This window comes from Rhea pennata, chromosome 27, assembly GCF_028389875.1.
Source record: "Rhea pennata isolate bPtePen1 chromosome 27, bPtePen1.pri, whole genome shotgun sequence".
Classification (NCBI taxonomy): domain Eukaryota; kingdom Metazoa; phylum Chordata; class Aves; order Rheiformes; family Rheidae; genus Rhea; species Rhea pennata.
The window spans coordinates 5,234,012-5,249,242 of record NC_084689.1 but is presented as its reverse complement, the minus strand read 5'-3'; the positions used below and the strand labels follow the sequence as shown (position 1 = coordinate 5,249,242).

Genomic DNA, 15,231 nt, shown 5'->3' with positions numbered 1-15,231 from the left:
TTTCACTACCTCTCATACCGAGATCAACACGAACAACTACCAATACGCTTATGGTAGCAAAGCCACACGTGAAAAATGGTACTCCAACGTAACAGATACAGACTTCATCCAATTACTTCTTCACATTTGCGTAAAAACACCACAGCAAAATATCATAGCTTTTTTCCCTGCTAGTTTAAATTCTTTCCTAATATAAAGAGGCAGCTCACACCTCTCAATGCGTTATCCCTGTTCCAAGCTCAGCACTTCATCCTAACCTACAACAGAAGGGTTGCATCTTTCCTTCTTTCTGGGTTAAGAAATCCAATGAGAGGCTTTTGCTTCTAAAACATATCAGTCACACGGAAACAGAAAGACCTGCACAAAGGCAGAATCACACAAACGATTCCACATTATGGATCAAAGAAATAAGCTGTCTATTTTTAAGAATCAAAGTCTGCTCCTGCTTTTTGAGTGGTAACTGCCCTTGGTCCCCGTTTCCTATCGGCTTGCAATAGGACTCCTCAACATCTTTTAGAAGCCATTAAACACCCTGAATGCATAAGCTGTGTAAGCTTTTCTGGTATAATGTTACAATGTACAGATTCAATTCCCCTTCCAGTGCCTCCACACACAAAACACACTTTAAAAAAAAGGACACTGAGTTTAAGAGTAGTAGCTATTTAAAACAACAGCTAAGAAAAAAATGCATACGTATCAATAAAAAAGAAAAAATCTTATTCTTGTTATGCCTTGCTCTTGGATATTTGGGAAACCCTGCTTGGCAAGTAAGACTAGCAGGGGTTCTTTCCTCCTCCTTCCCATCACGTGCCAAAAAAGAGGCCTTGCAGAACAGCCAAGCATATTAATGGGACTAGAAAACATCCAGGAAAGGAAGGGAAAAAGAGCAAGTTTGCCAGGAATAATTTTTAGTGTTCGTTCTGGCACAATATTTTGCATGCACATGACAGACCTACAGGAGCCCCTAGTCCTCCTTTACTTCATCCCTCTTTTCAGGGTGTATTGCTAAGCCTCAATGCAGTTAACAGGAATATCCAGCACCACACAGCCTGGTTACATGTCAGCACTCACTTGAACAGGACTGCATACTATTAAAAATGCACACGCTCCCTTCGGAGTTCAGCCTTTGGTCCACACTAGAAGGGTGACACTTGAACTTACTCTGGAAGTTTGGATGGCTCAAATACAAATTTATCAGGCAATCTGCAGTCTCATTAAAAATGAGCAGATGCTGAACAGTTGGCATGCTCGGAACAAACACAAACACCTAACATTTGTGAGCAAAAAGCTACTTTATGAATTTCTGTAGCAGAGAGCAAGGATCAGTGTGAAGCCAGTGAGTTGCATTCCATGCAAAATAAACATCTATCGGCATTTCCCCAGGCAGTTAGATGAACTCCATCTAGAAAAGAAAAATCAAAATTTCTTCCAAAGGAACCAAAGCCGCACAGACAGCAGAGGAGCGTGCATTTAGAACAGCAAGCAAAGCAAAACCACATGACTATACTGCAGGGCTGGGACAAGCCTGTCCACAAACTAGAAGGCAGCTCCAGAAGTTCAGCTGAGGTGCGAAACACAAAAGTCATCAGCCTGGCAGACACTTTCTTGATGGAGAGCTTTTAAACACTGGCCTGGAAGCAACCCATGAATTGCCACAGCCCTGAAGACTTTCAAAAGTCTTTTTGACACCTGTTTTCCGCTCCCTCACACAATAGGGTGGCCCTAGAAGGTCACATATATCCATAAGACTTCTTTCTGTACTTAAAGCTGAAAGAATGTAAAGCCTTTAAAAATACAAAGGAATATTTTAATTCTTTAACAACTCTGTTCCCCTTTTACTACTGTCAAAAAGGGCTCTAACCTTCCATACAGATCTTCACAGATAAAAGCATTCAAAACCCAATCAACTCCCAACTTAATATAGCATAGCCTCACTTGGTCTTTTGCTTTTTTTCAAAATGGAAAGTGAGCCTGGCTGCACACTAGGTAAACTAGTATTTTGCCCGAAAAACTGGCATTAACTATACGGATATACAAAATAGGCATCTATTCTCTCTATAACCAGATACACCCTTCTGTGTAGTAGCAAGGAACATGCATTTAAATCTCTTCTTCTAGTCAGTCAGAAAATGGGATCTAAAGAAGCCAATATAAAAGTTGGCAGATAGGCTTTTGGCTATCTGCTATGGAAATTCTATATAGAAAGCTGGCCAGCCTCCCAATTTCCATTATACAGGCTCCCAAATATTCAGCTCATAAAGCAGCATTCAATTGGTGTACTGTACCTTGTGTTTGCAATTCTCTCCCTCCATTCTTCTGAGAGGAAGTCACCTCTTTCCAGCTTAAAAAAGAACAAAAGACAAAACAAAAACCACACACAAACATACAAGAGTTAACATTGTTCCTTTCCACTGCGCATCTCTTCTTGTTTGGAGAAGGCCAAACATGCTTTATTAACTTAGTGATATTACTACAAATCAGGCCACATGAAGTCTTTAGGAAATATACAAAAGACAAAAATAAAAAAATACAATTCAGCAGCCAGCTTTTTGGTCCCAGGAGGTTTCCCTCTCTCCTCCACCCCAGAGCTACTCTTCTATCACGGGAGAAATGGGCAAGGATTTGCAAGGTACCACCAGCACCCTACGAATGCTATACTTTATACGGATTATAGCAAATAAGGCAAAAAGATCTCTGCACTGCAGAATCCGTATCATAAATAGTCAATGAATGCCTCCTCAAATCCCCTCTGACAAACAAGATCCTATCTTCTCCTTCTTGCATTGGGGAACTGAAGCAAACAGCCCAGTGCTGGTAAAGGCCACAGTCTAGCTAGGCTTTCTTTCAACTGATGGGCAGGCCTCTTATTTTTCAGTGGTGCTAGGCATGAATCTTGAACACTTCCAAAGCTTTCAAGTTGGAAACCACATAACACATATGAAGGCCTTATTTGAAGAGGACTTCATGGATGACTTCAGTGAGTTATTGAATAACTCACTGATTAGAACACGACATGTCACAGGTCAATACTGCAACAATTGCGTTTTTCTGCCGATCAACAGTTTCTTCAGCTGCACTTCAGGAATGAGGGAGGAACCTCAAGGGAAATGCTATTTTGCTGTGTCACGAGTAAGGCAGAAGGAGGCTTGAGGGGGAAGAGAAGGGGGAGGAGAAAGAAAATGTGCAACTATATAATTAATGACTGTAACACAGTTTGAAGGAGGAACAAGTAAGATGATGATTTGTATCACAACCCCAGGAATATCAATCAAAGAAACAACAGTGATCGCTTAGCATCCTTTTTCTTCCTGCATATACTCCTTTTTATTGGAAGGAGTGAACACTTCAAACGCCAGTTTCTAGCTTGTTCAAGCTTATTCAAGCTTGGTGACAACTCAAACAGCAGTGCCGGCAATGCAGATTCACCTAGGCTACTCTAAACCGTGCTAGCTCGGCAGGGAGACCTGTCTTGGTCCTGGAGCCTGTGTTAGAAATTGTACAAGCTGATTAGGATAACTAGTTAGAATTATCTGCTCCGCCTAATGGCTACACTGAAATAAGGTTTTAAATAGAATGACTACCTGTAGTATCACACATGCTTTTTCGGGAGGTAAGGGGGTGAGATGTACCTTTTCCTATCTCTACTACTGTAAAAATAAAGTACGTGTTGGAGATAGAACTGAGAGAGATGATCTAACCTCACCAAGAAATACTACATACATTCAAAAGCTAAAGCAGAAGTCTATTGCAATATCAGAAGTTTTACATATTTTTCTCATCTACTATACTTAAACATTACTTCTCAGGCACCATATGCCCTATTTGTGAATGCCTATTTTCTCTGTATCATTTTTAAAGCATAACCTTGTCTCAAAGATTCATCTGCTCTAGTAACTAGTTTCTTGCTTGTGTACCCAAGAGACAAGAAAAAGGGAAGAAAACCCACATGCAAGTTAACTATATTAATTTTACAACAATTTGCACAAGTCAGCTTCTATATTGCTGTCCTCCATGCCACACAATTTCTAATGGGTGCAGAAAGTTTTCATACAGTAACAGGAGAAAGCAAACCACTTCAGGAACAATAAAGTACAACTGTAAAGCCACAGTCTAGAGGAGAATAAAGAACCAGAGTAACGTGACACTATTTTGAAGTATTAAACTTTACATAAAGGCCTTGAAATCTAACATAAGTGGTCATGAAATCTTTATTTGGACCCAGTCACACTATATATTTTTCTTGCCCATGCATTTAGGAAAAGAAGTTACAACCAAAAACATCCATGCATTAACCTGGCAGGCTCAACACATTCTTCCTGACTCCTTCAGTAAGGTATAGCTGCATTACAATTCAAAGGAACCTCAGCCCCGTTTAAACACTATTTCTGTACTGTAGTGCTGTCCTAGGTCAAACATAGCCAACACTTAAGGGAAAAATCTCACTAGGAAAAAATACTGGAACTCGGAAATAACCAGATGGTCAACTGTGGCTGGGAGAAAACTGGTTATTTTTTCCCCTCTGGAAGCAAGACAGTGATTTCTAGCTCAGCTGCTTGCTATACTCAAAACAGAGTGCAGGAGCTATCTGACTGACTCATCTTGACAATTAGTTTCTTTACGTACACCATATGTAAGCCTTCATTTATTGATCACTACTTCCTTAAAAAAGGGGGGGGGGGGGAAGCAATCCCTTTCCTATCAGCTGCAAAGTAGATGCAAAAGCCAACATCTCCTAGCAGTGCAAAAGCCCAAACAAAAATCCCAATCAACTCCGTGGTTTCCAGCAATTTTGTAGCCTGAAACAAGAACCGGTAAGGAAATGCAAGTTAACAGTGTTAACACTCCTGACCAAGTGCTGCACAAGGTAAGGCAGTAAAAGAACACTGTATGTTAAGGTCACGTAGGGAAACCATGTCACATCAGTGAGAAACGGCAGTAATAGCAATGGGAATGCACTCAATCTCCTCCAATCAGTGTCCCCACCCCCATCACGTTCTCTCCTCTCCCCGAGAAACTTAATCTCCTTAGTGAATAATGAATGGAAGGGACCATCTGTAATGCAGATATTTTCATCTGATTAGACAATGCAGGAGACGCGCTTTATCTGAAAGGATAATTAGCTCCCTGAAATCCGCTTCAGAGAGCTGCTAGCCTGCATTGTTTCTAAATTTAGAAGGAAAAAAAAAAACAGGTTTTTCTTCAGGTTTTTCAGCTGGACAAATTTGCTTGACAGAGACTGCAGAAATACGTTCAACGGTATCCTATTCCTCTAACTCGAAACTGGCAGGCTGCAGCCACCAGGAAGCAACAAGAGAGACATCATAGCAGGCTTATATTCATTACATTGCAGAGCAACGGTTTCTGAAGGTCAAGTGCCCTTTTCCTTGGGAGAAGACCTCGTTCTCCCCCCAGATCTACACCAGCAGTCCCTCTGGTAATGCTCTGTTTGACCGACTGCACAAAGCCATAAATTCACACGCAGAATGCTTCATTCCAGCAGCCTCCGTGCAAACACTTGGCTCACCAAAAAAAAAAAAAAAAAAAAAGTTAATTCTGCCTGGAAAAGTACACATGGTTATTTTTAGGTTCCTGTTCTTTTCAAAAATAACTGGCGGCACAAATCCAAACCTCCAAAACATGGCATCATTTCAAAGCCACAGGGGACGTTTGGAGGGCTTTTCAAATACCAAAACATCAAGATTCCCGCTGAAACTGGGCATTCAAAAATATCTGGGACAAACAGATATCTTGCCCGTTCCTTAGCCACAGCATACTGTTAAGCAACGGGAGTTTTTAAGTGTAGGTGATGTCATTTATAGCCCCACAAATCACAGCCCAGCAACCGGTATCAGGCAGTAAAAGACAGTGCTACTCCTACACAACTCACTCTGCTTTTATTCAGAAGGGAGATTTCTGAGAAAAGGAGCACCTCACACCAAGCCAGAGCAGCCTGCAGGCTTACAGATGCCAGGCTCCCACTGGGTTACGCACAAAGATTACCTCTGATTCACGGGGCTGAACCACGGAGAATCCTCCATATTAGAAGCTACTGGGGTTTCCTTTGACTAGACAGTACATGGTGTTAGAGGTGTCAATCCAGCCAAAATCCCAGTTGTTAGCAATGCTGATTTGTGTTTTCCTACACTTTTTTTGAAGAGCTGTACATGATTTCCTCCTATTGTAAAATAAGCTCTTAGGTAGCAGAGGAACGCTTCCCCTTATAACACCCTAGATACCTGGGGACTGTCCTGATTTTGGATCCATATGAGGATATTTACAGTTAGAAACCATGAAAATCCATCCATCTCTTAACTGCAATACTGTTTTCATTTGGTAACTGCACATGTGCAGAAATTCCAAGAGAAACTAATTATCTAGGCCCAACTACCTTAAAAATCTCCTGTTTCCTTCAGACAACAAGTTTCTTGAGAAGACTGACATGAAGCTAATCTTGCAAACTTTCAAGTTCCATGGGAAAAGAAGCTAGAATATAAGAGAAGTTGAAACAAAATGAGTTGGGTTTAAAGTGGAACATTCTAGCCTAAAAAGCTGAAGCAGCTACTGGTAATGAAAAACCTCTGGAAGCATAACAAATACAGAGAAAAGGGCATGAAGGGCATACTAGCAAAGGGCATGATCGCTCCTAACTGATCAGGAATGAGATATCAAGGAAGCAGAGGAGCAACTGAAACTGAAGAACAGTAACACAAAAACAAGAAACACAAATCTCAGGTCTCAAACTCCAACTGATGTTTGCAGAGGCACTAAGCACAATCAGTTGTCGCTTCACCAAAATAACAACAGGTAAAAGACAAGATTTAAGACAGTCAGGAGATCACTTGTCAGAGTAATCAAAAATCCATTTGTCCTGGGATCACACAACTGAACTAGGCTCCTGACTGTTGGAAAGCAAACCTGCAGGCGCAGCCCCAGGATTTATTGTTGCCTTATGGCACCACAGTTTTTACTTTTAGAGCATAGCAGCTGTGACATGCATGAAGTCTAAACCTCTGTCCTCATTATTCACACAAAACAGCAGGTGGGATCTCAGACTTCTTCTCACTGAACTTCTGCCAAGCTCCCCTCCTCCAACATTTTATTCTTCTCAAAATACTTATTTTGCATATGGCTGCCTAAAACGTTAAAGAGTGGAATCCAGAAGTTAAGCTCTGTTCATCACAGGCTATTTCAATCTATGCTTATTCCGTCCAACACTTGGGATTTTGAGACCTCACTAAACATTTTGCAGAGACAGAAGTGTTCTGCACCAAGATGAAGGTACCAGAATATCCTGTGCCTTCCAGTGTCTTCTAGCTGCTTTATGACACAAGTTTGTTATCTAAAAATAGAGTCACCTGTCTAAGGAATGAATAAAAAAACCCAACATACTGTTTGGCAACAGAAAGCTAATGCATACCTTGTTTGGTGAAGCAACAAAATAAAAACACACTTTGTGTGTCTACACATAATAGACCAAACTCTATCCTTAAGCTTGACTGTGGCAAAGTGATAGGAAACCAATTTTCAGTTAAGTCAAAAAGTGCTGTAAGTACTCAACACATCCCCAAAAAAGCAAACTGAATACTTCAAGAAAAAAAAAAATTGCTCTAAACACTTCTCACAAAACAGAGCTATAAAAGCCAAAGAACCTAGAAAAAAAATAAGTAGTTTTGTTTCAATATAGTACCAGATTCTGTCACATGGAATGCACAATATGGAAATGCTTGCTGCCTAAGGCAATCAATATGCTTTCAATATTTTAGTCCAAGTTCCTCTCCTATTCTTTAACTTACACAGCTCATAAGCAGAGTATCTTCAGTAACGATTCCTTTCATGTAATGCCAGCTGGGTGACACAATGGAAAAATGCCATATGGCGACTTCGTGAAAAGTAAAGCACGCACAGTGTTTCCACAGCAGGAAAGAGTTAGCAGCCTGATATCAATCCTGCTACAAACTAGTCCCACAGCAGGCCCAGCATCCATCTGACATAGCTCAAGCTACAGGATAAAGGCATTTTAGGAAGAAAGTACACAGAGGGAGGGGGGTACTGTCACCTTGCTCTAGCCTACTTCCAAATTGCAGCACCCTTCATTACAAGACAAGCCCCCTAAAAGGCACTCGGCATCTCAGTTCAGTCGCAAAAACTGGAAAATAAAGGCTGGCCACCGAAGACATGCCATCTGATACTACACTGCTGGGATACTGAAAGCCACATGGTTCAAAAACCAGTCCAGTAATAAAGCAACAACATGCTTTGTTCAAACAAAATGGAAAAGTAGTTCCTCAAGCTTGCTTGCATCTCAGCTGTAGTACACATCACCAGCTGCAACTTCCAAGCAGGAAAGTGCTTCAACTTCTCTGGGTAATTAGAGACCACCACCAATCCATGAAGCCTCTTTCCTGAATATAGAAAGTAGTAAGAGAAGCCCAAGAAGAAGTATTGTTAAAATTCTCAGTGGGCTGCTAGCATACTATGATTACATACATCTCCTCACAGGCAAGTGGTTAATTAGGGGAGCAGCTTTTCTTAATAACAGTTAAGAAGGGGCAGAAAAGGAAAAGTAGAAAGAATAACACAAAACAGTATATGACATGACTGTGCGCATGCTTCTAAATCATTTCAGAGTGGAAAACACATCCACAATGACTGAAGAAGGTTAGAAGGAAGGGGAAAGTGTTCCAATATGTCTTCCTAAATCCAGGCAGACAGATGCCCTCTGATGACCCACTGACTCCTCCTGCTCTAGTTACACCTTTGGGGCACTTTCTCTATCCTTCCAACTCAGAACTAACACACCCACTCCTCCTCTCCAGCTAAACACTCAATCCTGCTACGGGCCCTGGAGTTTCAGGCACTGATCTTGCAGGGCAGGTAGTCAACTCAAAACTTCAACCCCATGTTCCCCAAAGCTGAAACCCTCCTGCCATTCCTTCCATCACCTGTCCCAAACGACCACATCTTCATCTGTCCGCAGAACCAAAGCTTCAGCTTTGTTTTACAAGTAGGAGATTTCAGAAACCCAAATAGGCGTTGCCATTTTCAACAGTCTACCCAGCAGAACCCATGTACCAGAGGAATAAATAAAATCAGTAAAAGAAAATTTGACCCAAAGGAGAAGACATATGGCAGCCTCACTTCACGAACAATGTTTTGTAACAGTAAAATCTTCCAAGAACTTCTGAAAAGTCCTGAATGTACTCCCAATAACACCATATCAAATGTCAACTGAGACAAAGAAAGGGCCCTGGGAGGATGTCTTAGAGAACACCATCCTCAGGATTAGGATGAAAGCCAAGAAGCAGATGAGTCGCACTGCTGCTTGGCTGGTGAAGGGCTGAAGAGGACTTTGCAAATTCTGTACATCAGTATGGATCACAAAGTTTTTCAGCTGAATTTCACTCACTGTGTATTCTGCATGTTTTTTCCCATACCATTTCATCCACTTTCTGAACTCTCTGTCCATCGTCTAGAAGAGGGAGGAAAAACAAAACCACCTATTAGGACTTTCCTTTTTTAAAGAAAAAAAACAGTTACATTGCAGTGAAAAGAGATGCAACTCTGACAGTGCTCATTGACATACAAGGCATTTTTGCCACTAACACTCAAAGGATAGACAGACATCTATTACAGTAGTTTCTTTTTCCTAAGAAAAACCTTTACTTCACCAAGACCAAGTCAAAACCGGCCTCTTCTTCTCTCCTCCCCTTTTCAGCAAAGTTACATATTATAGAAAGGTAAAATCAGGTGACTCTGCACTAAAAATGGCACAACCTAAAGAAGCTACTGTATTGTGCTATGCAAACCTTCAGTGAATAGGAAGCACTGAATGCAGCCCAGTCTAAGTTTTGACAGCAAAGGAGGAAATGGGATAAAGGCAGGTCTGCTAGGGCAAATAAGAAAGCAGGAGGCCGCATGCAAAGCAGCTGCAATAGCAAATGGAAGGAGCACCACGCTTGCCAGAGCAACCAGGAAGAACACTTCAAAGTACATTTAAACAGACCAGGGTTACAGAGGACAGAAGGCTCCTCTACTACCAAACCAAATAGCTGGCATTGGTTATCCATTGTCTAAATACAGGGAGAAAGGAGCCAAAAACCCCATGCATCAAGATAGTGCCTTACAAACAAGCCCCTCTATATTTACAAAATACTGTCCCTCCCTACATAAACTGAGACTACACAGTGCAAGTCATTACTTTATAGTGGCAGTGAGGCTGCACCTTATACCACATTCAAGAAACAAAACTTGAACGTCTTGGAAGAGTGAAGAAAAATCCTCCTGTATTTTTAACTCCACAAATGAAAGGGCTAAATTTGGAGGTATCAGGGAAGGGAGATAATGGAGAGAAGCATAGCAGGAATTCTGGTTTCCCTTGCAATCCAGAGATGCTGGAGACCTCCATCAGCGAGTGAGTAAAACTGTGTAGACAGATGTGTTTTAAAAGTATTTAGGTTTTAAGAGCAGCCCAGAGCTTAATCGGACAATTCATACAGATCTTCAGTATCTTCCTATTCAGTATGACTTTTCATTTTGACTTTTTTTTTTCATTACAAAAAGCCTCCCTCTTCAGCTGAAGCTTTTCAAGGTCATCTGCATTAACTATCATAGTAGCCAGACACATGTTGCCACAGTCAGTCTTAACTAGAAGCTTAATCCAATCCCTTCCACAAAATGTTTGTCAAAGAAAGGGAGGGAAAGTGGTCAGCTACACACAGCACAAGGCAGATGAGCTGTACTCAGATTCACACACTCTGAAACTGCAGCAGCTGTTGAGTTGTTAAATCTGACAGGCCACCGTCTCTAACCGGCAGGATGATGCAGTACATCGTGTTCATCCAGTAAACTTGTGAAATATTGGTGCACGTCTTTTGACGCTGAAAGGATCCCATGAGCTAATACTCTTAATATTCAATTAGTAGGTAAAGTAATTGTATTCTTTACTGACCCAATTCTTATTTTCACTGAAGCCTTGTGTTTACCCACAGTGGTATGAAGGGGTATTAGTGAAAGCAAGTATTTATCCTTCCTTCTTTAATACTGATCTTTAAATTAAGCTCACTATTAAACAAAATAGGAGTTTAGGTCTTGCAATTCACTCCTCTCCTCCCTAAATAAATAAACAAACAAACTAGAACACTCATGCAGAGGGACTGAAAAGAGTGTTCCAGTTGGAAGTTTCCATTGGGACATAGCAGAGGAAGAGATCCTTTTTTAGATCGTTCTCTGATCTTCTTCATCATTGTGTTTACATTTTGTGTAAACCATTTTTTTATAAATTTTTTTTAGCCTACAGTTTTAGTAACTGAGTTGAATTTCAGCTTTCTAGTACCTAAAAAGGTGGATCACTACAATAAGCAAAAAGATAACTTTTAAGAATTAACCGTTCTGTCCTTCATTCTCAGATTTGTCCAATGCTACAGTCTTTGAAAGCACTGTATCAGACTCATTTCAGACACAAGATTCCAAGTATTTAGGTGAAGCCTATATCATATTCTGTTTTGAATAGGTCATACACCATTATGTTTACACAGCTTAACATTGCCCAGTCCTGAAATCTCTTTAAAACTAAGCTAACACTGTTTCTGGTGACCTAGCAAGCACTGCTAGGAAATGATAGGGACATACGCAGCTTGCTCCAAGCGTGCTGTGCTCCAGGTCTTACTCATCTGAGGAGCAAAAGCATCTCAGACTGAAACTCAGCTTTTCTGCCTGGTACTGCACAGCACTTGGCAGTAATCCTGAATCACTGAGTAAGCCTCAATTTCTGTATATAAAACGGGGTGTACAGATGCATGCACTTATAGATGTATATATATTTAAAAAGGTGTGTGTGTGTTTATATATACATGTAACATCATATACATATTTTTATACATATATATAAAAAAATATTTAAAAAATAAAAACCAGACACTCTTCACTTCAAACAAAAGCAGCAAAATAATAAAAACACTCACCTCAGCATATTTGGCTGGAATATCAGCTTTCTCCACTCCGTAGTGATGTTTGCAGTTTGTGGCTGCAGCCACCTGAAGCACCACCTGACCCACACCTATGGGAAAAGAAAAACGCCTGAGAACAAGTCACAGTATAAAAGCACTGCAAGAGGAGATGAGTGCTTTTAGAGCAAAGGCCAAGTAGTAATAAGGAAAACACAGATCAACTGTGGGACTGGACTTTAGAATACCCAGCTTCAACTCCTAGTTCTGCTGGACAGTTCTCATACCAAGTCTCTCCATTCCTCAACTGAAAAGCAGATTTAACCCAATATGCATTACTAAAACAAGTCCTATTTTCCAGAGTTACATGAAATATGAAGAACCCACTTTTCAGTAAAAGGATTCTAACTACGAAGTAAACAGGACAATTTAATTTCTTTCCTTCAGACAAAGAAAAAAAAATATACTAAACTAAAGTAGTACTATACTTTTGTGTTTTATATTTTTACATACACAGAGGGCTTTTAACAAAATAGTGTAAAACTTAACATTTGCAGCAACATTTGTACTGATAAACACTAACAGCTACTATAATAAAATATTAAGGGCTCGTTTTCACAGATACAGAGAAGCTTCAGGATTATCTGAATTTTAAGATTTTTGTCAACAAGTTTTCTATGCATTCCATAAAATTTACAGATTTTACACTGTACTTCACCATTTAACTGAAGTAACTGAAACAACATCTAGAAAAATCCCACCACATCCCAAAACAAACCCTTGCTGGTCATGTTAAAGTATAACGAAAACACTTAAGAGTTTATTTATACAGCGTTTTACCACGATACACAGCACTTAACGTAGTCTGAGAACATACAAAGCACATTTAAGAACAAGTATTACTTTATTCTAAAAAAATAAAATAACAGGCTCACATCTCAAAACAACTGCAGAAGCAAAGCTACACTGGCAACACTATTACTTAAAAATGCATGAACTTCCCATCACTCCAAATTCTACTCGTGTCAGACACCACCAACAGTAATTAGCTGCCAATTCCACACCTTGCCTGAATGCATTCCCTGTCTCCTCTCTCTCTCTCTCTCTCTCTCTCTCTGGATTACGTTAAAAAGAAAAAAGGAAAACTATCAATTAGATTTTCTGTCTCTACAAACAACCCAGATTTTGCTCACTAACTAAAGGAATGTGGAACAACGTTGCTCCAAGTGGCCACTTTGAATTTTCTACAAGCACGCAATATTCATTGGTAATATATTTACACATCACCTTTCCTCTATGACTAACGCAAGACGTACGCTTGCCTCATCAGTGCACCAGGGATCGAAAAGGATAACCCATTTGCACAGAAAACATATTGCTGTTTTCCATTTCACTGATTGCCTGCAGGAAGCCACACTGGTAATTGCAGGGGAGGAACTCCTGCCTTTAAACCATTACCAGTATAATGCCGTCTGGCACAACCAGAATTGGAGTGCTGACAGGATGTTGTTGTTGTTGTTTTACTTTGTTGTTGTTGTTCTTCCACATTTTGCACACACACAGATTTTAAACAGATGCAAACAGGGATGCACCCATTTCTGTAGGGGGGAAACTGTTCAATGCCTTCAATAAAGACTGACGCTTCCCACATTAAGCACTGGGCATGGAGTGTGTAAAACAGACAAAAAAAAATATTCTGAGGGACACAACTGTTTCAGTATCTCTTGTTTAAGAGGAGCAATAAGGACAGAAAGACAAAAGAGAAGATCAAGAACAAGCTGCATTAACTCAAATCATATGGATACTGCATAAGTTATTAATTTTGTCTTTCCTTGGCTTTTCTTTCGCAAGAACTTAATTGTGTTGCAGTTTGTTTGCCTAATTATGATCAACACCTCCATATAATCCACTTGCAATCAGCCAGTTAATCCTGACATCCTACACAGAAATAACAAAAAGAGCAGGTGGGGGTTTAGCCCTGCTGTACGCATGCAATCATTGGAAAGACATTAAATTTGCTCATAGAAACAGTATCCTATCACAGTACTTTCCTTTACACTCCATTCAATAGCACATTCACTACAATTCACAAAAATTTACTCTAACAGAACAGATTCAACAACCAACAGAATACTTTTTTCCTGTATATTCTGCTTTTAATTATTTCAGTGCTCCAAACATTAAAGACTTCTGAATTTAAACCATTCTTTTCAAATACATCCGAAGCTCTGTAAATTTCTATATCGTTGGTCAATAGCCAACACTGAAGTGAGGATAAGGGTAGTAATAAATATGCAATTTTGCTTCTGGTGGTACTGAGTGTAAGGAAATCTAACTTTTAAGGTTGATCTCACACTTCATCTTGTTACATAAGCAGCAGCACTACAGGAGTTCAGATACGATCTTCTTTGACCTTCCCACACAAACAATTGCAAGTATCTCTGATCATTTTTTTTCCTTCCAGCTGGAAAACAGCTCACCAAATCTGATGCTTTTTTTTTTTTTTTTTTTTTTTTTTTTTTTTTTTAAGTGTCTCACTTGTATATACGTCACTGAAACAGGAAATTTTAAGACCTAAGTTCCACTGAAGGAGAACAGGGAAAATTGCTGAAGACCCCTGACTTGGACTATGTTAAGTATGAAGAAAACAAACAAACAAAACCATAGCAGAACTACCAGTGGTAAGTATATTTAGTTGTAAGTATATTTTAAAATATTTTCTCCCAAAGCCCTCTATCTCACCAGCCATAAAACCAAAACATGCTTCATTTAAAATTTCATGACCAAACCAGTAAAAGGGGAAATTCTTACTATTTTTTTTCCTGCTTTGAACCAGATCTTAGCAACAAAAACCAAGAATATCATCTTCTTACTCAGTATCTCTGTTCCACATGCATTTGAGTCATATCTGGTTTCTTTACCAACCAGAAACACTCACTTCCTTTTAAAACTTTGGCTTGTAGAGGAGATGCAGTTGTGGTTTACTGAGCTGTCAAAGTCAGCTGTCAAAGCGGACTTTAAAGTCTTTTTTTGACATACTGAAAAGTATGTCAGAGGGTAAGTTATCTGAAAATCAAGCAGTTACAGGTCAAGCATGTCATGCTGGTGTAGGAAGGGCAATTTCATTTAGGAAGGGCATAAACTCAATGCACAGAAAATGTCTGAATCCTTAAGAACAAAGTCTGTTATTGTTATCTTTCCAGAATCATTTTTAATATCCTCTCTTTATAGGTGTATCTACCAATAGCAACAGGAACTAAAAGCTTTCTAAAGAAGAGACTGTTTTTGT

The 15,231-nt window shown here is 39.8% G+C and overlaps 1 protein-coding gene across 5 annotated transcripts in view; it reads right to left on the bottom strand.

The window, feature by feature from the left end:
* DOT1L (DOT1 like histone lysine methyltransferase) overlaps positions 1-15,231 on the bottom strand; it is a 78,067-nt gene that overhangs the window by 35,765 nt on the left and 27,071 nt on the right. For 4 of the 5 annotated variants that reach the window (XM_062596425.1, XM_062596429.1, XM_062596430.1 and 1 more), the window contains exons 6-8: positions 11,961-12,055; positions 9,407-9,469; positions 2,286-2,341 (exon numbers count right to left, since the gene is read on the bottom strand). In XM_062596425.1, coding sequence (XP_062452409.1) covers positions 2,286-2,341; positions 9,407-9,469; positions 11,961-12,055 — 214 coding nt within the window. The remainder of the gene's footprint in view (positions 1-2,285; positions 2,342-9,406; positions 9,470-11,960; positions 12,056-15,231) is intronic. The other variant, XM_062596428.1, reaches the window with a different exon arrangement.